Below are 24,480 nucleotides of genomic sequence, written 5' to 3' on the forward strand. Positions count from 1 at the left end.
TACAAAATACATTGTGTTATTTCTTTTTTTATAGTGTACATAACTTATTTAAGCAGAAAGATCATAAAAATAAAAAAGAAATAATGGATGTTTGTTTTGTGCATGTTTGTTTTTAAGCAGCAGTAGCAATTTACTTGGATTATCCTCAAATGAACGTAATGAGACTGCCTGGATTCCAAAAACTCAGTATGGTAAATCTTAATTTTTTTAACAGTTTCATTTCATTTTAAATAATTTTATTTTACTGTAAAAATATTATACTGCATTCATACATTTAAGAATATTTCTACCTGGGGGTGGGGCAACATCTTTCAGAAGGAATGACTCTTGTTATCTCATTATGGATTGGGATATTTTAGAGAGACAGTTCTTTATTGAAATGTATTTTGAATGTTTCATTGAATTAAAACAAATAAAATTATATATCTATATACACATACATGTTATATATAGTAGGGTGTACACACACACACACACACACACAAACACACACACAGAGAGAGAGAGAGAGAGAGAGAGCAATATTTCTGAACATATAGAGTGAAACCCAATGTTAGCCATATTCAGAGTCAACCCGTTGAAATAAATGGACTTAGGTCCATGCCAGTGGATCTATGAGTTTGTCTGTTGATTTTAGTGGGTTTCCTCTGAGTATTATTTAGTTGGATATTACCTATACTTTCTTCAGGTTCGTTATATACACTTCAATTTTTCTCAGAACAAGAAAGTATTATAGCTTTACTGCTATCCATTCCTAATCAAACAGTAGTTGCTAGTTTACAGATTATCAGAGCATGCCAGACCTTCCTTCATCAGTCCTCAACTGTGCATGGAAGGGCGGGACATAAATTTAATAAACAAACAAACAAATAAACTGTTTGTTACTCTCACATACTTCTTCACAGATTTGGAAACATTCATGGGCCTTTCTTCTTATATGTACACCACAAATAGCCAATAGGCAGATCTCTTATGTGTATCATGTGTGATGTCCTCGTCTCTGTAGCCTGAAGGTGAATAACAGTTCTTTGCTGTTCAGGCACTCAGCTTGATTGCGCTGGCTCAGACACTGAGTTGGAAGTGCACCTGAAATAGCATGAAGGAGGAGTCACTTTAGCCCTTCCCCTCCACCACATAGCTGGTAGCCTCCAGTGTGAACCAAGCTTGAATGTGCACCCTGTTGGAGTCTTAGTAAAATTAGCAGAGTTTAGCTGAGTGTAGCTTGCTCAATGTTTCTGTGCAGTGTAAGTGTGTGTGGTTTACCTGAGAGAAAACAAGCATTTACCTTCCTTTGAATCACTGAGACTTTAGAGTTAGTAAAATAAGAAAAAAACTATTTTATTAATAGCAATACATATGTGATAGGAAAGGCTCTAGTTCTAGCTAACTAAGTTGGAGGTGCAATGCCCTGGCTTGGTCATTTCCCCCATTGTAGAGGAGAGAGAGAAAAGGAAGATGTCAGCTCCCCTTCAGCTGGTCTGAGAAGGAGGAGGAGAGGATGGAAATGAGATCAGTTACCTGAGCATATTAGTTTACAATGGAAAGAAGACAGGTAGAGGAACACAGGTATGGATAGGCAGTCTAGCCAGCTGAAGTATCCTTTCTCTAGCTCCCCTTAGGTATGGAAAGAGAACCAAATAGGAATTGTTCTTGCCCCACTTCCAACACACCCGATGGCAAGGAGGCCTGATTCACATGAACTTTCAAGGACAGAATCTTGGGTCACTATGTAATCTAGTGCTCCCATGGAAGTCTTGGTTCACACACTGGGGGCTACCTGCCTATGCTACTCTTTTATCATGCTTTTTCAGTGTCATATAAATGTATGAACCATGCCAGCCCTTGTATGTCAAATCTTAGGAAAAGGTTTTATCCAGACTCCACAGCATAAAGTTACACCTCTTTTTTATTTTGTATGTAACTAGTATATAATATATTAATACAGTAGGGCCCCGCCTACTGGTGCTTTGCTTCCCTGCGTTCTGCTAATGTGGCGGCTTTCATTCCCCATTTTAAAGCCGCTTTTGTGGCATTTTGTGGCATTTTTGCGTGACACGGCCCATTATACTCAATGGGGTTCCGCTTTACGGTGATTTCCACTTTACGGCGGGGGTCCGGAATGGAACCTGCCGTTTAAGCGGGGCCCGCCTGTGCATATAATTGTATGTATTACTATGCCTGAGCCCTACATTCTATAAATGGGAAGCCCTTTCCTCTGGTTGGTTCCATCTCCATTATGGAGCCTCATCATTCATTTGGCAGAATACACTTAGCTTAGCCATTCTTGATACAGAACAGAAGGAATGATAACTATCATCTTGGTATATGTGATTCCTACTAGTTGAGTTCATATCAGATCCTCAGCAGCTGGAGATCCACAAATTAAGGCCCTTAGCAAATCTATATTGTCCCAAATGATATCATGATCTTCATGTTTTTGGTGCTAAAGTGAAGCTGCTCATCATACTTCCCACAGTGTAACTAAATATACTATATTTATTTATTACATTCTTTACATCTATATGTAAGACAATTATCTCTCTTTTCATTACTTGACATGCTTTGAAAAAATGCATTAATTTAAGGCAGGATAAATTTATCATAACTCAGTGAGTCCAGTTATTTGCAGTATATGCATATAAATTAATTTGGATATGGAAATACAGGCTCATCTACATGGGAGCATTTCTTCATAGAAAATAGACTTTTTTTTACCTTCACTTTGCATTTGCATCATCTGCAATTCCTGCTCAATGTTAGTGGCCAATCGCTTTTTCCCATTAAGAATGAGTAGGCATTCCTCTGGGGAGGATTAGTCCCACTTTTTCCTTATGGCCTGACCCTCTAATTATACATTTCCACTCCCTCTGGTTGCTAGGTGACCAAGCATGCTCAGTCTGTTCTACCAGCTGCAGTAGGTTCCTTTAAAAATAAAACCCAGAAGTGTGAATATCTGTTTTTCCCCTGTTCGGATACAGTTGAAATACAAATCTTTGAACGGTATTATGCTTTTGCTCACAAGTTAGGGGAAAAAGAAAATAAAGGCACTGTTTGCAAAAATATGAAAAAAGCCAGCAGAATGGAGGAGAGCAACTGGAAGTTGCTTGTCTGCCTACTGGAAATAAAATGAACAAAGGGAGGAGGAGGGAGTGGGTGTGGAGAGGGGAACAATCATCTAAAAGCATAGGAGCAAAAGCTTCTGCAAGCACTAGAGAAAGATAGTGAAGACTTTTTTCCTTCCCTTTTCATATTATCAGTGGATTAGGTTAGTATGGATTTACAGGGGAAAAACTGTGATAGCTTCTGTTTGCTGGTAGCATCATGTGAACCATTGAAATTTAAAGGAGACGTGAGTAGCACCAAACACACAGTAAACCACTGTATAGATGAGCCTTATATTTCCTGTTTTATGGCAAGTCATCTCTTCAATACTTCCACTGAGTAGAGAGCACAGTAATTTGGATGTACACAAAGGCTGTTTATTCCAAATATTTCATCCACATAAATGTTTTAAACATGAGTTGGCACAGACGTTTTGCATAAAATGTGCTACAATGCAACTGCCTTTTAAAAACAAAACAAGGTTGTTCTGTTTGCCTGTTAAGTCAGATCTAGCAGTTCTTAGAAATGTCATTTATTAAATGTCACGCTAATTGCTTGTAATATCAACCCTGAAAAGCAAACCTTTGTGAGTGATCTTTCAGAAGCTTTATTTTTCTCTGTTCTGTCTGTCTGGTACATTCTGAAGAGAATAAACAAACAAGATTTACCTTTGATATAGCACCACTTACTAAAAATGTGAGGCTGGCTGGTGCATTTAAAGGATATTTCATCTTTGGGAATAAAAAAAGATGCACCCAATCTAAATTAATCAAATGATTTAAAATGAACTTGATTAAATTAATATCCTGAGATTGATGCCATCATTTATCATCAATATTCTATAACCTGAGTCAGGTTAATGGGTTAGAGGAATAATTCATTCTTCATATCCATTTGGTTTGTCTGCTGCAATAGATTACCAATGATGCAAGAGAATGTAAGGAGAACCCTGCTGGATCTGATGAAAGGTCCATCCTGGTTCCCATAGTGGCCAGCCAGGTGCCTCAGAGCATCTCAAATACAGGGCATGAAGTCAATAGCTCTTCTCTAAGAAGATAAGAATATAGGACGAGCCCTGCTGTATCAGACCAAAGGCCTATCTAGTCCAGCATCCTGTTTTCCCTAGTGCCCAACCAGATGCATATGAAGCCTACAAGCAGAACATGAGTGTAATAGTCCTCTCTCTGCTGTTGTTTCCCCAGCAACTAATATTCAGTGGCACACTGCCTTTGAACATGGGTAAGTAAAATGATACTTTTTATAGGACCAATCTCCTGGCAGCACAAAACTGGTATAAGGCATGAGGATTTTCTGGGCCTACTTTGTGGCAGGGGTTAATATCTGTTCCTTGATGAACAGAGGTCAGCTTGACAATCAGATGCTGCTGACTGCTTTTTATTCTCTTAATGTGATCTATTTATATCTCCTTGAGGCTTATTGTCTATATCTCCTTGAGGCTTATTATATAAGGAGAAATTGCTTTTATATGTGTTGCTGTACCATTGGTTTACTCAATGTAACTCACTCTGTGATGGGACTACCCTTGAAGATGGTTCAGAGATTGCAACTGGTTTTGATGAGCTTTTCCATAACAGTAGTTGTTAACTATCTGCGCTGCCTGCTTATTCATCAGTGAGGTGTTAGCTTTGACATATAAAACCCTGAATGGTTTGGGACCTGATTACTTGAAAGAGTGCCTCTTCCCATATTGTCCTGCCTGGACTCTTAAGATTTGCAGGGTAGGCAGTACCATCACCAAATAAGGTCAGAGGATCTATGACTTTTCAGCAATAGTACCCTGGTTGTAAAATATTCTCCTCCCCCTTCTCATTCTGCTGGCACCAAATACTACCCAGTTTTTGCTGTCAGCTGAATTCCTTTCTTTTCTACCAGGCATTTTAAGTATGACATCTATATGGCCTGCACTCTGACAGATGAGAGGTATGTGACATTTTGACTATTATAATGGTTTTCTTATTTTTGGTGTTGTTGTATTTTAAATTGTTGTTACCTGCCCTGTGATTATGTATAATATAAAAATAGAATATAAATCCTATAATTAAATAAATTAGCACATGCTGCCCTAGATTTTTGAGATATGTAAAGGAGCAATTCATATTAGAAATGCCATGTTGTAATGTGGGCACTCAGTCACTAGGCCCCCAAAGTGAAATTCACCTAATAATTACATTGTTAGGAAGTGTTTGCCATTGGAGACATTGCAGGCTGGCATCTGGCCTTGTTCTGGCAAATACCTCATATGTTATGGGATCAGCCAAATTAAGAGAACAAAATGGAAATGAAGTGATGGAAGAGGCTTGTCTTCCCTCAATGTAGTCCCATTCCTTTTAGTATAATTGTCTTATGCTGTTGACATTTCATTGAACAGATCTGGGTGGGTTTTCTTTTAATGCTCAATAGCTATTGATCACTATACTTAAGAGGAAGAAGGAATTTAACATGGCAATGGATTGACTGTATTGATTGGCATGGAATTTGTCCCTTTCATTATAGAATAGGTCTTGGCTCACTTGTCTGCTATTTTGAGTGATTTGGCCAGTATGCACTTTGGTGAAGTACAACTTGATTGTTCTCTGCTTGTGGTACACTGGATTGCACAGACAATTCTGAGGGTGATGGTCAGTGGATACTAGCTTGATAAATTGAGCTGTTCTTGGTGGGCTGTTGGTCCTTTCTAGTACTCCCTGTCACTGTGAGTTTAGCACAGACTAGTTAGTTTTAAGATTACACAAATCTGGAAATGCAGAATTATCTTTTGTGGGTCAAAGTTTTTTTGTAAATAAAAATGTGTATGTGAATGATCAGATAGAAAGATATGTATCTTTCATCAGTATACTTATCAGCTGCAACATTTAATGATGAGCAGAGCAATCCAAATGGTGGGAAGCCGGTGCAGGGGGTGCTGGAGGAGGAGGAGCTGGTGGAAAGCTCCGTGGCATCCACTTCCCATTTGGGAGCCACTGGCCCGGCTGAGCCCAAGCTCCATTGGGAGCTGCGCGCACAAGTAGGAATGAAGAAGCAGGCTCTCATGAATCAGCCTTTCAGGGAGTAAGCGCTCCCTATAGACACAAATTATATATTTTTTTACTGTGCTGGCCTTTTGGCCGGTGGAGATTCTGGATGGATTGGGACCTGGGAAGGGCTCCGAACATGAAGAGGATCTTGCATAAGTCCCCCCCGTCAGCTCCCCCCTGCCACGTCCCTGGAATGCCCCATATTTGGGGTATCCACCAGCTTCCACTGCCCATCCACTGGGCTGGCTGTCCCCAGCAGATCTTTTGATGGATTAAAAAGGTGTCCCCAATTATTCAGGCTGTGGTTGTTTGTTTTTAAAAGTTAATTGGATTGTAATTAACTGGGTTGTAATTCATTTCAAAACTTCTTACAAAGAAGTGACAAAAAATAAAGAAATAAATATAATACTATTTCATGTAAATACTTGTAATACTTGTAATGTCTTGTAATAGACATTCTTACTTTTTTTCTCACACATAGAATGGAATGCCTCTTTTGAGACAGTGACATGTGTGTACATAATCTAGAAAAAAAGAAATGTTCCCCCCTTTAGTACTATTGTTTGATTTACATGCAGTTTTATGCAGGTTTAATAATTCATCAATCAATTGCAAATCCAGAGTTAATTAACTAAATATATTTTAACTGAGTGGCAGACTTAACACTCTCCCTGTCTCTCCCTGTCACTAGTGGAAAGTCCATCATTAAGGCTGAAATCCTATACATATTTACTAAGAGATAACTCCCACTGAAACAGTGGTGGTTACTTCAGAGTAAACACGCACAGGATTATGTGCATGGCAAGGCCTGTTATACGGACAGAATACCTCAGTGGACTGAGTTTCGTGATGTCAGTGAGGCAGTGGAATCTGCTCTGGTTTTTGTTGGAAGTGGGGCAAGAGCAACTCCTGTTTGGGTTCTCTCCGTGGCATAGAGTGGTAAGTGGCGGTAACGCAGCCGAAGCTCTGCTCATGGCCGGAGTTCAATTCCAATGGAAGGAGGAAGTCGAATCTCCGGTAAAAGGGGTCGAGGTCCACTCAGCTTTCCATCCATCCGTGGTTGGTAAAATGAGTACCCTGCATATGCTGGGGGGTAAAGAAAGGCCGGGGAAGGAACTGGCAATCCCACCCCATATATATGGTCTGCCTAGTAAACGTCGCAAGACGTCACCCTAAGAGTCGGAAACGACTCGCACTATAAGTGCGGGGACACCTTTACCTTTACCTTACAGAAGATAAGAGTTAGGGTCCTCCAGCTGGCTAGGCTTGCCTACCTTTACCTGTGGTCTTCTCTACCTAACTTCCTTCTGTTGTAAACTGATATGCTCAGGGATGCTGACCTGCCTCTCCTTCCTTTGTTTTTTTCTTCAACTGTCCGAGGAGAGAGAGACATCTCTGTCTTTGCTCTCTCTCCTGAGCCATGAGGGCAGTACCCAAGTCTGGGCCTCCAACTTAATTAGTTAGAGCTAGGTATACCTTTCCTATCTACTATGTATTTCTATAAATAAAGTAGCTTTTCTTATTTTACTAAATCTAAAGTTCCAGTGGTCTAAATGCAAGGTAAAAGCCTGCTACTTAGGTAAATACACATACTGGCACACACACAGCTCAGACAGCTGAGTGCCTCTGCATATATATATTTCCACAACAGTTTTTAGTCCAAATTTTCGAGGAGCTGCCCAAGGTGCTGAAGGACTAAAACCCAGAGTGGATTCCACTGCCCCATTGGCATGGAGCCTCCAGCCACCACTCGGTGAGTTGTAGATGAAGTCTCTTTCTCCATACCACCCTCTGCACTAGCATATCAGCTGCAACTCTGGCTGACTTGCTTCATGATCTGAGATGAGAACATGTGCCTTGCAAAACCCAGTGTTTTGCATAGCCAAGGCATGCAGTGAAGCATAATTCTGTGTACATGTTCTGGTGCTTGCTGTCTGTTAGTCCACCCAGCATGCTGTGCATTTGCCAACAGCAAGCACCAGGACATGTGCACAGAATATATGCATGGTGTATGTTTTCTATCCCTTCCAACTTCCTAAGAGAATAAGAAGATAATTCTTGATTGGATGCTTCGGTATTGATTTCCCTCCTGCTCCAGCCAAACTGATAAAATTTGTCTGCTCACTTATGTGCTGAGATCTCTACATGGAAAGAGGGCTTGCATAGGAATAGAACAGGAGTAGCCAACATGGACTACAACTCCTATGAGCCCCAGCTAGCACTTTCATCTGGATAGCACCACATTAGCTAGCCCTGGGGTAGAAGGAGGGAATTCTTGCACTCTCCACCTGCCATCTGGGCTGCTTGCATTGCTGACTGAGGGAGAACTGGAGCTGGTCTGCTGCTGCCCCTTAGAATCCATGGGGTGGTAGCCTGTGATGAGCTGTTCCTCTCTCCCTGCTCAGCATGTCTCTATTGGGGCTCAGGATTTTATTCTGATTTCTTCAGCTAAAATCCAGTTTCTTGGATATCATGATCTTCCTTGAAATAAATGCCATTTAAAATCATAACACATCATATAATTGATAGCCATATAGCAGTTTATATACCAGCTGTGATGGTTTTTAGAATTCTAAACACATGTGGAGCCTATTACATTAATTTAGTGGCTTTTTAAATTCAGTGCCTATTAAGTGTTCTTTGTTATCTCTGTTTTGCTAGAACTTATAACATGGCATACACTGATTTTTTAAAAAATGGGTTAGTGATCTGACACCATGTTTGCCACAAATGTGGAGTTATTTTTCATTATTTACAGTTCATAAGGATAATGAACACAAGTGCAGCCCAATATACAAGATATTTAGAAAGGTAGTATTTTGACCTGCTCAGTTAAGTTACTCTATTAAGATGAAATCTAAACTGTCCAAATCAGCCCTTTATGATATCACTATTGAACTGACGTAAAATCCTTCCTCCTCGTTTTTCTAATTATACAGATAAACTGGTAGCTGCTAATTCTATCTTCCAGCACTTAATTGTTTGTAAGTGCCTAAAGATTAAGGCTAAATGTCCAATTAAAAAGGCATTAAACTATTGTGAGAGTTTATTGAAAGATAACACAAATTTTGAATTAAATAGCCACTGAGGAATAGTGTGCTTCTGAAATCCATTGGTTCTTCCCAGTTCTTTATTGCATAGCCTGGTGTAACACTCTCAAGGATCACAGTTATAACCATACAAGTTTTTAAGTTAAGGAAGGGAATTAAACAAGCATGGAATAACTGCAGCTGAGCTGTTGACAAGCAATGGCAAAGTAGGGATCTAGCAAGAAAATGACCCTTGTCACTTTGACATCCTAACCCTTACGGACAATGATGCAATATGACCCAGCCACGCCTGCAACAAACCGATAATTTCAGGTTTTAGTAGAGCAGGTGTGGGGAAACTTTTTCAGCCCACATTCCCTACTAGGCAACTTTCCAACGGCTGTGTGCCAGCGGCAGGCAAGGCCAGAAGGAAAAGTTGGTGGAGCAACGAATCTGAATTTTACTTTTGTGCAGTAGTTTAGTTACTACACCCACATACCCTTCTCTGTCATCCACTGAGGCAAACAAGAAACATTATTGGAGTTCAAGGACATGTTCCAGCCAGTCAGAAACCCTGAAGGAGAGGTCAAGCAGGTCTTGTGGGGGACGTGTCTGGGGAATACATGTGGTGTAGGGAGAATCCTGAGGGCCAGATAGAGATGCTTGGAGGGCTGCATTTGGCCCATGGGCCTGAAGTTCCCCATCCTTGTAGTAGAGTAACATACATTCTGAAATAATAAATGAAGGAGCATAGAAGTGAATGGTTTCAGAATTCATACACTCAAACAAGATAGAAAAGCAAACATTCAATCGTTTTTTTTTTTTTTAAAAAAGGCATAGGACATGAGCTTTATTTGTATTGCTTATCTTTCTGTGCTTATTGGAGGCACCAGTGATAAGGAAAGATTGTATGGGCTTGAATGTCTCAGATTGTGTAGCAGAGCAGCAGCTATCAATTGAGGGGCCTTACTTTATGCTGGTGCAAGCTATTTTGTGTCCCAAAGCAGAGCCCAGTGTCCTCCCACTAAAGTCAACACTTTAAAAAGTCTTGCTGTACCATTCAGACAGTAGTTGCTGCTTTCATCGATTACTGCTCCTCCTCTAGTGTTGCTGCATCTTGCAGTATAGCAGGGCTGGCCCTGCCATCATTGGAATAACATCTGGGGCTCAGAGGAACTGAAACTTGACTATGGAACTGCAGTGGCAGCCCAGTTCTTTTAAACATGAAGGTGAGGCAGGCAGTTGATAGTGCCAGAAACCCTGGAGAGCCACTGGCAGTCAGAGTCGACAGTACTGAACTAGATAGGCCAATGGTCTGATAGGTATAAGGCACTTCCTACCTTCCTAAGATATATTTGTTATTTAAAAGCATCTACATCTGAATGCTGATATTCAGCTATTAAATACAGGGCCTGTAGACAGGGCACATTAGGGTAGCTTTCCCCAGGGTGCCACTCTCTGGATGTTTTGGACTACAACTCCCATCAGTCCTAGGGCACCATATTGTGGAAGGCTATGTTGGAGAGGAATGGCAAGGCAAGGGAAAGGAGAGAAAACTAGAGTGAGGAGTAGTTTGAAGAAAGTGATAGGAGAATCTGGACTCGGCACTTGGCAGGTAATCTAAACACAGTTTTTGGACGATAGGGGATGAACCCCCCCCCATCCCACACATCACACATTTATTGTGCAATATTATGTACATTCTGCATACATGTCATGTAACAATAGGGAACACATATGTCTAACATAATGTATGAAGCATTCCAAAGTGTCTTGGTTTGAAAGGAAAGGTTTGTAGTTCATCAATTCCCCTCTATACCACTTTTTTCTTTTAGAAATCTTGGCAGGGAGATGGACTAAGAGCTTATTTAACATGTACAAGATTTGGAGGCTGTTCTCCATCAATATATAAATTTTGTGCACAGAAAAGGAATCCTAAGATCTTTCAGACAGACAGGCATACACACACACGTTCTTGCTGAATATCTTGGGTCATTTACAGACATTCATTAAGGTACTGTGACCATCTACCAGAGGTAACAGTCTCCTGCTAATATTTATGTGATCATTTATCCTGAGATACATGAAAAGTGAGTCAAGACTCACTAACGTAGTTGACTGTAATCCTTATATAGATAATTGGTATCAGTGGAGAGAGTGTGGGATTGTGATCACTATTCCTTCTCCTGACATCCACATATTGATCTGAGGGTCTGAATTTCTGTTGAATGGGCCCTCTGTTTGCTCCTAGGCCCACTTAAAGGTTCAGCTCATCACTTTTAAAGCCCTAAACAGTGTGGGAATAGGGTGTCGGAAATGCCATCTCCTTCCTTCCACATGAAACTACCCACATAATGCATATCCTGCTGTCCTGTGAGGTGCAGGTGACAGGTACGCATGATCAGGCTTTCTCTGCATCATCATCCATGGAAGCCACTGCCCCAGACATTTAGAGAGCAAGGTAAAATGCTCTTTTTTAGGTGTGCTTTCTCAAGTACTGTTTCTGCTACTTCATTTCTCTTACAGCTGGTGGTTTTGCTACTTTAGGGCTTATTTTAGTATTGTTGCTGTTAGCCCCTTTGTGGGTTGACAATATGGGAAATAAATCAACTTGGGGAGAGAGAGAGAGAGAGAGAGAGAGAATAGGAATGAATGCAGAAGGCAGGCTCTCAGATTTTACATAGGTTCTTTTCCATTCTTCACGTGAAAACTTGGAGGTGGGAGAGGTGACAGCAGGTTGGTTTTGATCCTCTATGTACATTCATGGAACATATGAAAGGAACTTTTCTTTCAGCACACTTCAAAGTCTAATTCTTCGCTGTAAACAAAAAACTGAGGCTGATGGCATGGTCAGCCATTGTTAGGGTAACAAGGCATTTGAATAGGACCTGATGTCCCTCCCAATAACAATGTTAATCAGTGTTTAATTCTATTTTAATCTGGGTCAGCTGATTGTACATTAGCTTGCTTCTGTCCTCAGCATTTATGAATGCATAGCCTCAACTCACAAAGCATTTATTGCCTCACTACCTTTTACTTGCAAATCTTATAGATGCAAACCCTGAATTTCTAGGGCTGGTATAACAATTCTGCAGTCAGGAAAGGACAGAATCTGTGGATAAAGATGCAATGATGACACTGGTTTTTGGTTGTTTCAGATAGGCAGAGGGAGCATACTTCAAAGGAGCTTCTGTCCTTTTTAGAAGCTCTGAGGGTCACAGAATATCCACAGATGTTCTGAGGAAAACTGTAATGGGAAAATGACACTTGCTGAATACTAGCTTCCTTCAGAGCTCTTGAAGAGGCATATGCCTAGTCTTTATTTGATCACCCTCCTTCTAGCATCAATGAAACAGGGGAACTGGATATAATTTTAAAATTAAAGTCTGGCAATACTCCTATTGAATTTGCTTGGATTGGAAGTGGTTTGGCCCATACATACCTTGTGATAGTCTTATTATGGCATTGTTGTAAATTGCATTGATCTTTCCAACAGGAAGAACATACCAAGACTGGAGAGGGGTAATATTATCAGAGACCATGCCTCCGTATACAATGCTCAGCAACCAGGAACATCAACAAAGATTAATAACAATAACAAAAAGGCAAAGGTCCAAGGGGGTATGTAGATTTTTTTCCCATCCACAGAGTTTAGGAAGCATGTTACAAGGCCATGGACCAGGATCATAAAGAATGGAGAAGTTTGTTGAGAGGTCTTAATGTGTGGTCTGTCTATTTTGGGAAAGTGTTCCTCCTTAAGACTTGGGAATTCATCTAAAGAACAGATACACTGGGATCATATTCTACCCTAGCAATTATTAAAGGAGGGAAGTGGGAGAGCCTGAATAAATATTGCACATTGAGCTTTCGGTACGTTTTATTTTTCTTAGAATGTTAAACTGTTTTTGTCTTCCAAGAAAGTCTTGTTTCAATTTTGCCCTTAGCCTGTACATCACAAAATGTTTTGTTGCACATTCAATGCTGTACAACGCGGTGGGGAACTTCTGGTCCTTGAGCCTAATTAGGCTCTTCAGTCCTCTGAATTTGCCCAGGAGGCCATTTGGGACAAGCTGTGTCCATGCCATTCACCTGATGTCATATGAGACTACAGCACTAAGACTGGAGGCAAGCTGGATCCCAGTGGTGGCAGCTGCACATTGGGACTAGTGGGGCAGAAGGCAGAGAGGCCAACCATAGGCACAGCCAGAGCCAATGAGAGTCAGAGCCAACTAATTCTAGTCTTGTCCCCATCTTCCTCCTGCTAAGTTCTGCAAGGGCAACATTGAGGCCAAGGAGGAGGAGGAAACTGACAGCCAGGGCCACCTCCTGCACTGGTTATAAGTAAGGCAGGCAGGTACAGGCTGGCTGAGGGCAGGCTGGTGTTGGTGTGGCAGTGCCTTCACTGCTGGATTTTGTATCTCACTACTGCTCTACAGGCTACGAAAAGAAATTGCAGAATCCTCCATCAGTTCCTATAAAAAGCTTAAACCACTAAAGATACTTTTGCTGAAGATTACCCAAGGTTTTGATTATTCATTTAAAAAATGTCCTATCCCACCTATTTCTCCAAGGACACTTAAGGTAGCTATAAAAACAGAATAAAACAAAACTTAACTGGTAACATTCCCCCCCTGCATTCATTTAAATGAATAATTGACACTATCCAACCTGTTTAACAAATTCCAGCAGCACGAGAGGAATGTAGAAATGAGTCTGCAAAAATTACACAACTAAGACCGGTTTAAAAACTGCCTAAAGCAGGATAGTGATGGGGCCTGATAGATGAATATAACTGAAAATCAGGCAACTGATTTGCCAGGCTCTGTTCCCCCCCCCCCGGTTTTTTGGCAATCCCCTCCACCAGCTCTTTGCCATCTGTGATCCCTCCTGTATGCGACTTCTCTTCATCAGTTTTACATAATGTCCTCTTCCTGTATGCACAGGGAAGTAGGTATGAGAGCCATACTGCAACTGCTGCTACATCACCACCACATTGGTCTCAACAATCTCCCTGATCCAACACTAGTCATGCTTTAAAATAATATTTATGTGTGGTTAGGTGTGCATTGGACTGCATACCCTATTGAAAGCAATGCAGTGTGAATAAATGATATTGGAACTCAGATACACTTTTGGATATGCATCAGAATTACACTCATCATGTCTGATCCAACAATTTATGTACACAAGGAAGCCTGCTTATTTGTATGAATCTGTTTAGATTAATTGGGGCATATTTATGTGACAACTCACTTCCACCATACCTTGCTCCAGCCTTTGTAGGTTTGCTAATAGAACAGAAAAATAATGGTCTGGCTAGTTGCCAGAAAATAACCATTTCCTCCCATATTTTACATAACTAGCTTTTGATCTGAGTTCCTGAAGCCACCAAAACTGTGGGACTCAGCTTCAGTGCCATCCTCAGACTTTACCTAGGTAAGGTGACTTTTACATTTCAAAACAAAATTAGCACTTGAGCTTTTTTTACCATGTTTACTGCCCCTCTCATTCCAGTGCCCTGTTCATCAGCCCTACCAGTTCTGTTAATATCCTCCTCTCTGACATGATTTGTTTGCCTAGGTGAGCCTTGGATCAATCACATGAAGGGGTTCCACATGTATTGCAGAGCAACATAGTTCTTCAGCTTTGCATTGATAGACAGGCTTTTGGTGTGATCTGCATAGGTGGAGCCACTTCTTGTAGCTGGAACCATGCCCAGCCAGGTTTTTGGCTTCCACAGACCCTGTCTGTGTACAGGTCTACATAAATAGGTTTCATCTATCCAGACATCCACAGTGAACGTGAACATAGGGGGTGGAGAAGGGATGCGACATTGGGGGATAGACAAAATTGTACAAGTGGAACCTTTCATTTGATTAATGCCTAGTGGGGATAGTTTCATGGAAACCACCTAGGGGTGTCTTCCTGTCTACAAATCTGTTTCAGCACTTCACCAGAAGCCTCAGCCTGGGTCTCTGGCTTAGAAGGATCCACTCAACCAGTGTTCTTCAATCATGGGTCCATAGATATTGTTGGATTACAACTCCCATCATCCCTAGCCATCTGATCCAATGCTCAGGATTATGCAAGTTGTAGTCCAACAACATCTGGAGACCCAAAATTGAAGAACGCTGCACTCAACCTCTCTGCTGTCAGATAATCAAGGACCCAATGCTATAAAATCCTGGATCTTCCCCTGAGAGGCCCAGTCATCATGGCTATATATTACTTACAGCATCACAGGCAATGTGCTGCCCTAGAGAAGCTTTTGATCTGATCCAGCAGGGCTCTACTTATGTTCTGATCTTGTACATGGATGCACCCTGTGGCACTTTGTTATGTATGCTGCCATAAAGTAACGCACAGGAGCTTAACGGCTATGGCAAGCTTTGTTCTACTGATCTGAGAATCAAAGAGAAAGCAGGTAGTTGTAGTACAAAGCATTTTCTGTTCAGCTAAATAATGTCATAAGGAAGGGACAGCTTTGTTTTGTGTTCTTAGTTGTAACAAAGCACCTGAACTAAACTCCTCTCATCTAATGCTCATTTAAAGCATGTGACATCCCTCAAAGAATTATGGGAACTGTAGTTAAAGGTGCTGTGAATTTATTTGTATCTCTCTGAACAGAAAATCACAGTTCCCAGAATTCTTTTGGGAAAGTAATGTGCTTTAAATGTGCATTGGATGTGCTTTAAATGGATGGTGTGGATTTGCAATATGAAAATAAAATTGCAGACTAAGGGATTTACAAGGATAGGACATCACAGCTTGACAGTAATTTTCACAATCTCCATGATCAAAGGAATGACTGCTGGCCATGGCTTGCCTTTTATGTCCATACAGGTTCATTCACACTGGTATTTCTTTACACATCATGTACCAAGGGACAGACGGATGGAATGTTGTGGTGGGGAAAATGTGATATTGTCCTTAAGCTGTGGCTCTTGATGTCACTTTGGATGTTTAAGACTGGTTCTTGTTTAGGAATGGCTGCTTTCTCTCTCTCTTTTCATACAACCTGACCTTCGGTCTCTGGAATCATATTGAGAAGTGCCAATGTGATGTAGAGTACCTCTTTCTTTTGTGACAATTTTGTTCCATGAAAAATCTATTAGTTATTATGCATTTATCCTGAACGATTTACTAAATGAGCCCCTTTCTTTGTAGCACTTACTTCCGGAAAGTATCAAAAGGGGAAGGCACATGCAGGAGACTCAGAAGATTGGAAGGATGCCTTACAGGTGCTTTCAGCTATTTTTCTGGAAAAGAACACAACTTGTTTTGTTGTTGGATTGTTTTCATTCTTTTTTAATGCCAGTATCTTAAATTTCCAAAAGAAAAGAACAGGTTGAAATTATTTTAGGTAATGATTTAAGGCATGCTCCAACTCGGCAGGATGCAGAGGCTCTGCACATGTAAGTCATTCTGGGGCTGGTACAAATTGCTGCTAAGCATTTGCATCAAGTATGTGAATGGAAGCTGGGCTGGAGGAGCAGGCTGTGTGCAGCAGTGATGAGCCCTCACCACCTCTTGGCAGATAAGCCTGTCACCCAAGCCTCAGAATGTGGGGAGTGCTTGAAGGCCAAATTAGTATATGATGTGAAATGATGAGAATTTCATCCAGGACCGGGGGAAGAGATTCTGCCCTCTCCCCAATTCCTCCTCTTCCTTCTACCACCCCACTCCTTCTTTTTCTTCTCACCCCTCCTTGCTTTTGTTTAGCCATAGTGGCGGTCTCTGTGCCTCCCCCATCTCCCTCTCTTACACTGAGGCTTTGAGGACACTTGTCAGAACAAAGCATTTCCATTAGCCACAGCTGAAGGGGAAACTGGTTGATCTGCCAATCAGTTGCAAAATCTCTTTGAAGATGAATTTAAAAAAAACCATACTCAAGCTGATGCCACCAGGCTTCAGAGCTTGGAAGAGTTACTTTTTTTTGAACTACAACTCCCATCAGCCCCAGCCAGCATGGCCACTGGATTGGGCTGATGGGAGTTGTAGTTCAAAAAAGTAACTTTTCCAAGCTTGTTTTGTGCTTTGCCAGGCTTTACAGTAAAAAAGAGCAGGGTTTGACTAACATTGTGTGCCCCTGTTTTCAGAAGAAAGAGGTGGAGACACACTGGAAACGGCAGAACAGTGAATGTGTTTCTACCCTGAAAAAGGCCAAAGGGAAGCCCTTCTTCAGAGTGAGCCACTCTGGATGAGGTTGCTGGAAGAATGCCTGAGCTGCTGCTACTGCTATGATGCAGCGGCTAGACGTTTTGTTAACTAAGCTAAAAATTAGTTAAAACATAACATTATTTTAAAGTAAGTCTAATCAAAACTTCTAAACGCTGTGGCAAACTGGCAGTGACCCAGGTACATCCCAGCCACCTCACCCAGAATGCCTCACTCACAGGAAGGATCTTTCTTTGCTCTTTCTCAGAGCAAGGCAAGATGGAGAAAGCTCCACAGAAGCCTCCAAAACTCTGAGTGGTGATTGCAGCAGCAGGACTAGTGGGCAGGTGGTGAGGCAAGGGAGTAAGGGGTTTGGGGGCACCCATTCACCACCACCCATGCCTGCCACCTGAGACAATTGGCTCAGCTTGCTTCACCATAGTGTCGGCCCTGAATGCCTCTTTGCATTTAACAGGCAAGCTTTTTAAATAAATAAATTTAAAAATACCATTAGCTGGGTGGGGTGAGAGGTGTGTGGGAGAGCTGAAAATTATCTGGATACCAGCAGGCATGGAAAATTTATAGTGTCTTCAGTTGAGGGATTTTCCTAAGGATTTCTGCAGAGAAGGAAATAATTAAATCCTCTGCATTCCTGATAATTATAATACATAACCCTTCCCCATTGATGTTGTTTGCATTTTTATATGCCTGCCTGCATGTTAACTTCATGTCTTGTCCCTGAGTAAGGCTGGGAATTAGTGCTGGATTGGGTTGTTCCATTATTTTGTACTAAAATAGAGGTTGACATTATTGGTGTTTGGTGCTATGCTATGCTGTGTCATCCTAATAACATTTTGTGAGCTGCTGGTATTAAAAAAAATGAAATGTCAAGCTTTTCATCCAACCCTTCTGAAACAGTACTTATGTCATATCAGAAAAGTTGGAACTAGCTTTCACTGCTCCTGTTTAGTTTTAAAAATTCTGCTACAGTGCAGGAATGCATTATAAAATGTAATTAATGGATACAAATGAAAATGTATTTCCTCGTAATGTATCCAGGCTTATTTTATGTTGGTTTGACATATATAAACTTCATGTTTTGCATTTTGAAATGATGTGCCTTCCTTTATTAGTCAGTCTTGAAACCCCATTTATTTATTTATATCCTGCCCTTCCTCCCAGCAGGAGGAAGTATTTCAGTAAAATACTTTTACTGAAGTATTTATTTATAATGGGGATAGGGACCCTGTTGGACTAAAGCTCCCACCATACCTCACCAGTGACTATGCTGACTGATTTATATGATCAAATCTATGACTATTGTGCAAAGTTATTATATCATAGTGGAAACCCTTCAAACTTCTGATAAAATTCCAAACAAGTACAATACTTTTCCTGACAATGTCTATTTTGATATATAATTATCATATGATGAGCCAGTGTCGTGTAGTGGTTAAGGTATTGGACTATGACCTGGGAGATGAGGGTTCGAATCCCCACACAGCCATGAAGCTCACTGGGTGACCTTGGGCCAGTCACTACCTCTCAGCCTCGGAGGAAAGCAATGGTAAACCACCTCTGAATACCGCTTACCATGAAAACCCTATTCATAGGGTCACCATAAGTCGGAATCGACTTGAAGGCAGTCCACTTCCATAATATGGTTAGTGACCTAGTTGTCCAACAAGCATAATATACTAGATTGTAATCAGTGAGATTCTTTATTCTGTTAGTGATCTTGTTGTATAGTTGTGTGTGTGTTTGCCTGTGATTTTAACTAATTAAAACTAAATTTGTAATGAAGTGTCAAAATAAAATTCCATGATAATAAACAGCTCTCCCCTCCTTTGCCAGTGTTCTTAAGCTAAAAATTAAAATCCCCAGAGCTTAATTTTAGCCAGGCATCACTCTGGCTTCTGAAAAGAACTGTTAATGCGAAGGTGCAATCCCCAGAAGATATGGAGTGTGATGTTAATGCAGCCTTCCCCAACCAGTGTGCCTCCAGATGCTGTTGGACCACAACTCCCATCAGCCTCAGCCAGCATTGCCAATGGTCAGGAAAGATGGGAATTGTGGTCAAACAACATCTGGAGGCACACTGGTTGGGAAGGGCTCTGTTAATGCATCTTCATGGGCAACTATGGCTAAACAAAAACAGCCTCTTAATTCCTTCTTTTATTTATTTGATGAATTTTTATCCCATTTGTCCACCAAAAAAGCTCTCAGAGTTGCTTACAGATAACTTACAGAGTTGCAAACAAGACAGTTTGTGTACACAGTCTTACAATCTAAAAAGACATGACACAAAATGAAAATAGTTTGGGAAGGAAGAAGAAATAAGCAAACTCAGGTGATGCTACCCTTGTTGATTGTTAATATTAGAAGTCTTGCAGCATAACCTCACTCAGCATTAATATGATATGGTCATCTTCATGCCTAAACAGTAAAAGCCAGACTACAGATTATACATCAGAACAGTCTTGAAATAATGTACTTGGTATGGTCTGGACATACCTTCCCCTCACACCACTATACCAGTTCAGATTAATCCTCAGCCCCTCAAAATGTGGCTGCACTTTTGGTCAATGAAGCCTTGCTTGTCCCAAGCATGCTATTTAAATGCACTTCTAACCTAATGTGTAGGTTTCCTACTGTGTAGGGGTAGAGTGGCAGTGGCACCCTACTGGTGGTGGTGCTGTTTGCTGGGATGGAGGGGGCAGGATGATGTGAAAGTGAGGTCAGGAGAGCTCTGAGTTTGTGGTAGAGGCCCTGCAGGTACACGCACACCTGCACGCTGCCTCCACCAACTCGGAGCTTCTTTACCTTGCCTCGCCCCACCTGTTCCTGGCAAGAAGCAGCAGTACCGCTTGTGTTCCCCCCTTGTGCTTCTGTTAGCCCTGAGAAGGCCAACTTCTGAACTTAGTTTTTTCCCCCTGAACCATGTTTAAATTGATTCTTTTTCTTGGCAGCTGCTTGTTGAATCTCTCATCTCAATGAAAGTGAAGCTAGTATTCAAAGCAAACAAATAAAATAGCCCCACCCTTACAATTGCTGAAAGGGAAGGAGGAATGTTTGCCAATTGATTAGTAGAAGGAAGCAGGAGATAGTGGGAAAATGGGAGGCAGAAGTCGTAAGCGTGGGCCTTGCAACATTCTGCAAAGCCATATTGTCCTGGGCTATGTGGGTCCAGCATAAAGATATATGGTATGCTTTACATGCATTGTTTGTCTGTTTGTTTTGTCTCTCTCAGCTTTAGTGTGCCAAATGTTGCACTCTTGTTCAGCACAAATTGTATGAATTTTTTTGCTATCCCATTGCAGTTCATAAATAAATCACTTATTCTCTGTTCAAGTCCTCCAACAGTTTGCTGCTAATCCTCGGCAGATTAATACGCTTTCAGCGATAATCCTTTCATCTGCTGAAGCTCAAAGATGCTGAATCACTAAAGTTAGTAGTCTGACAGAATTTCCAGGAAAATGGTACCAAGAAAGTGACGAACCTTTAATGGGTGTCTTTCTATATATAATTTCTAACATTAAATTTGTGTGGGGAATAAATACATCTGGCATTCACAGACAGTCTTTCAACTTTGATAGAACAGTTTAAAACTGAGCACAAAATATTATTTACCATTCCCCTTCCCGTCCTAATAGCTTTACATCTGGGCTAATGACAATCTCCTCTAAGTGTAGCCATACACTCTTTACACCAAGACATGTAGGTGAATAAAGGGCAGAAAATGTATGGGTGGCTAGCCTTTGGTATATATTCCACAAAATGGCATAAACAGCAGAGTTGCCTCTGAGTGACGTGAGGAGAGTGCTGTTGTGCTCAGGGCTTCCCATAGGCGTCTGGTTGGCCACTGTGAGAACAGGATGCTGGACTAGAGGGGCTATTGGCCTGATCCAGCAGGCTCTTCTTATATTCTTATTTGAGACACAGTTTCCATATTCACATATCACAATAAGCCAGGATTCCTGCTTTATGAATGAACAGCATGGTGGTGCACACAACCCATTTGCTCCCCTCCCCCCTTTTTGCAAACCAGGCTCTCAAGTAAGCCAGGTTTGCAAACCAAGGTTTGAAGCTGGCTTATGAATTCTGTCTTGTTTTGAAGCAACAGAGCAGGATCCTGGCTTCTCATGCCACAATAAGCTAGCCCTTCCTGGTTTTACCTGCTCACATGAAATGGTGTACAGACTGCATATACCAGCACAGTGCATGTTCAGAGTAATTGACACAGTAATTCACAGGAATCCATTCACAGGAATCCTGGCTTATGTCGATGTGAAAACTTGAGAGCAACAGAAAGAAAGAACCACAGGCCTTGTGACAGTAGAGTTAGATTTGTACTGCCTGCTTGCTGTCCCAGGCTGTACTGCTTTCTACTTCTCCAGGTCACCAGACTTAAAACAAAATCACACCAAGGCTCTAGGACCTTGGATGGGGCAGGAAAGCTGCATAGGGAATCCGTATGTATTGCAGTGGCACTAACTCATACTTTGAACTTGACTCATGGCACACACTTGGCAGAAAAGTTGGCCGTCAGTGATTTAATACACCGAAATTGTCTAATGTGGCATAAATTCAATCCACCACTTAAAATACTTAAGAAAAGTTTTAGAACTGTATAATGAATGTGTATGATGTCATATTCTGTTAGCTATCCATGTCTTTTATATATTTTTGGAGTCCCACATAACCTCTTCCCCCCCCCTTCACTGTTTTTGGGTGTTGAGTTGCTGTCCAAATAGGGCTGGGTTGGAAGACAGAGAGAATATGAGAGAGAAGGGTTTAGGGTAAAAATGATAGAGCTGTAATGTAAAAATGAGAAAATGACCAAACAGCCTTATCATTTTCCCACACTTAAATGGAAAAAAGGGTACATTGTACAGCAAAAGGGAGAGTGTGTGCATTGGGGGGTCAGGAATGTGCAGTGCAATCTTATTCATGTTTACTCAAAAGGAAGCCAGGGGCCAGAGGGACATGGTTTGAAAGTCAAAGTCATGTGTGTTGTTGGGGGCAGCAAACAGCAGCAGCTGCAGCAAACAATCTTCTCCTGCTCTGCCACCTAAATACCAGGTGTTATAAATAAGGGAGAAGAGTTTTTCTCCCCTGTTGAGGAACCAACCAGGGCAGCCGGCTGAGAGCTCAGGGCAGCCAATTTCCCACCCACTCCCTTGCCCTCTTTCTTGAAACAATGCCAGGCTTCCTCATGTTCCTACGAAACAAGAGCTTGCTTGGAGCCTTTGGGAGGTTGTGGAGGGTCTGGGGCAGCTGCCCTAGAACAGTGCAGAGGAGTGGAAGGAAGGGGACGTGTAGTGGAGGCAGGCCCCCTGTTTGCAAGGTGCCAGCACACTGGGTGTTTGAAAGGGACATCCGGTGCTGGGCGGCTGCTCCTCTCTTGGTCATGGCAGCTAAAGTGGATTTGACCACCTCCACTGACTGGAAGGAGGCTAAATCGTTTCTGAAAGGCTTGAATAACAAGCAGAGGCGAGAGCATTATTACACCAGGGATTTCATCAAACTGAAGCAAATACCAACATGGAAAGAAATGGCAAAAAGTGCCCGGGTCAGGCAACCCGAAGAAACTGTTTTACCCAAGGATAACCATTTGAATGAGAAGATCTCTCTCTTCTGTGTCGACATCACCAAGCTGGAGGTTGATGCAGTTGTCAATGCCGGTCTACTCTGAGGACAACTTAGTTGGATATCACCCAAAGAGGATCAGGGTCAGCTGTCACCACCTGTACCTGGCCCACGGCCATACCACCCTGACCACCATGGGCGTGGAGGCATGCGGGCCCAGTCCTCGGGTGCTGACTTTCTGAGACGTGGAGGAGGCCGAGCTGCTGGGCGCTGACACCCAAGGCTCTGAGTCTGAGTTTGAATTTACCAACTTCAGCCTGCCCAGCTAGACTCGGATGCTGCCCGAAGCGGGGGGCGACATGGGCAGTGACAGCGGAGGAGGAGGAGGAAGTTCTGTGCAAGGCACCCCTGGAGTCCCCGGAGGGGCAGTGGGGTTGCCCTCTATTGCCTCGCCTGGGCAGCTGGACGCCCAAGAAAATCAGGACATTCCCCTCCCAACAATAAACATAAGAAACTATAGACCTAGTTGCAAATGCAGTTCAGCTGGCTTTGAGGAGACTGGAATTTAACACAGAAAATGCAGTTACTTGTACCACGGATAAAGCCACCATTAAGTTACTATGTGTATTGTTATTTAACTTTTGCTGATTGTATTTTGTATTTGGTATTGTTTTATTGATGCATTTTTATATTGTATTTTATATTTGTGCTTTTTGTAAGCCGCCTTGAGGGCCTTTGGCCAAAAGGTGGGGTATAAATAAACTAATAATAATAATAGTAATAATAAGCCCCAGGGTGTTCTACTGGACAAAATTGTGATGGTTATTGGTTTTAACATTTATGTTTTGATGTCTTTTATTGGAATATTTGTATACTGCCCTGGGATCCCATGGGTGGTTTATAAATGTAAATGATGATAATTATTGATGATAATAATAATAACAACAAAATGTTTGAGGAAAAGTGCTCATTTTCTTGCTTTTCATTTTGCGCTTCCTCTCTTGTGTCCAGAATGTATGAGGGACTGGGTTCTAGGATTAGAAAGGTAATTCTAATCCTGCTGTTTAGTTTTCATGGATTTCATGTTGTAACCTGGTCTGGGATGCCTTTTTGGAAATGAAGAATATTTGAAACAAAAAAGCAATATCATGAAATAATATTAATATAACCTTTAAAAAGAAAAGTTCTCAGCTACAGGATAAAAATTAGTATTTCTAAATGAAATTTCTCTGTTTTTTGTCTAAAAGTAAGATAGCTACATTCTACTTCCACTGCTGAAGGCAGTATGCCTCTGTATATTTGTTGCTAGGAATCACGAATGCTGTTGCACTCAAATGCTGCTCGCAGGCTCCCCACAGGTAACTTGTTGGCCATTCTGAGGACAGAATGCTGGACTAGGTGGGCCTTTGGCGTGATCCAGGAGGGCCCTTCTTAGGTTTACTTATGTTTAGACTGTTCCCTTTTTATAAGTCTGCTGCTTATGGATATTGGCCTTCTATGTCCTTTACACTGTGATTTCTTGTGTTTTTAAATCTTGTATTCTTTGTACACTCTTCTAGTCATTCCTT

At 41.6% G+C, this 24,480-nt stretch overlaps 1 protein-coding gene across 6 annotated transcripts in view; it reads left to right on the forward strand.

Annotated features, from left to right (window-relative positions):
* Nucleotides 1–24,480, forward strand: part of IQCM (IQ motif containing M) — a 122,302-nt gene that overhangs the window by 23,206 nt on the left and 74,616 nt on the right. For 3 of the 6 annotated variants that reach the window (XM_061584684.1, XM_061584689.1, XM_061584688.1), the window contains 5 exons: nt 118–191; nt 4,305–4,341; nt 4,996–5,043; nt 12,663–12,787; nt 16,334–16,407. In XM_061584684.1, the coding sequence (XP_061440668.1) occupies nt 118–191; nt 4,305–4,341; nt 4,996–5,043; nt 12,663–12,787; nt 16,334–16,407 (358 nt within the window). The remainder of the gene's footprint in view (nt 1–117; nt 192–4,304; nt 4,342–4,995; nt 5,044–12,662; nt 12,788–16,333; nt 16,408–24,480) is intronic. The other 3 variants (XM_061584685.1, XM_061584686.1, XM_061584687.1) reach the window with 3 other exon arrangements.

This window comes from Rhineura floridana, chromosome 9, assembly GCF_030035675.1.
Source record: "Rhineura floridana isolate rRhiFlo1 chromosome 9, rRhiFlo1.hap2, whole genome shotgun sequence".
NCBI classification, from domain to species: Eukaryota; Metazoa; Chordata; class Lepidosauria; order Squamata; family Rhineuridae; genus Rhineura; species Rhineura floridana.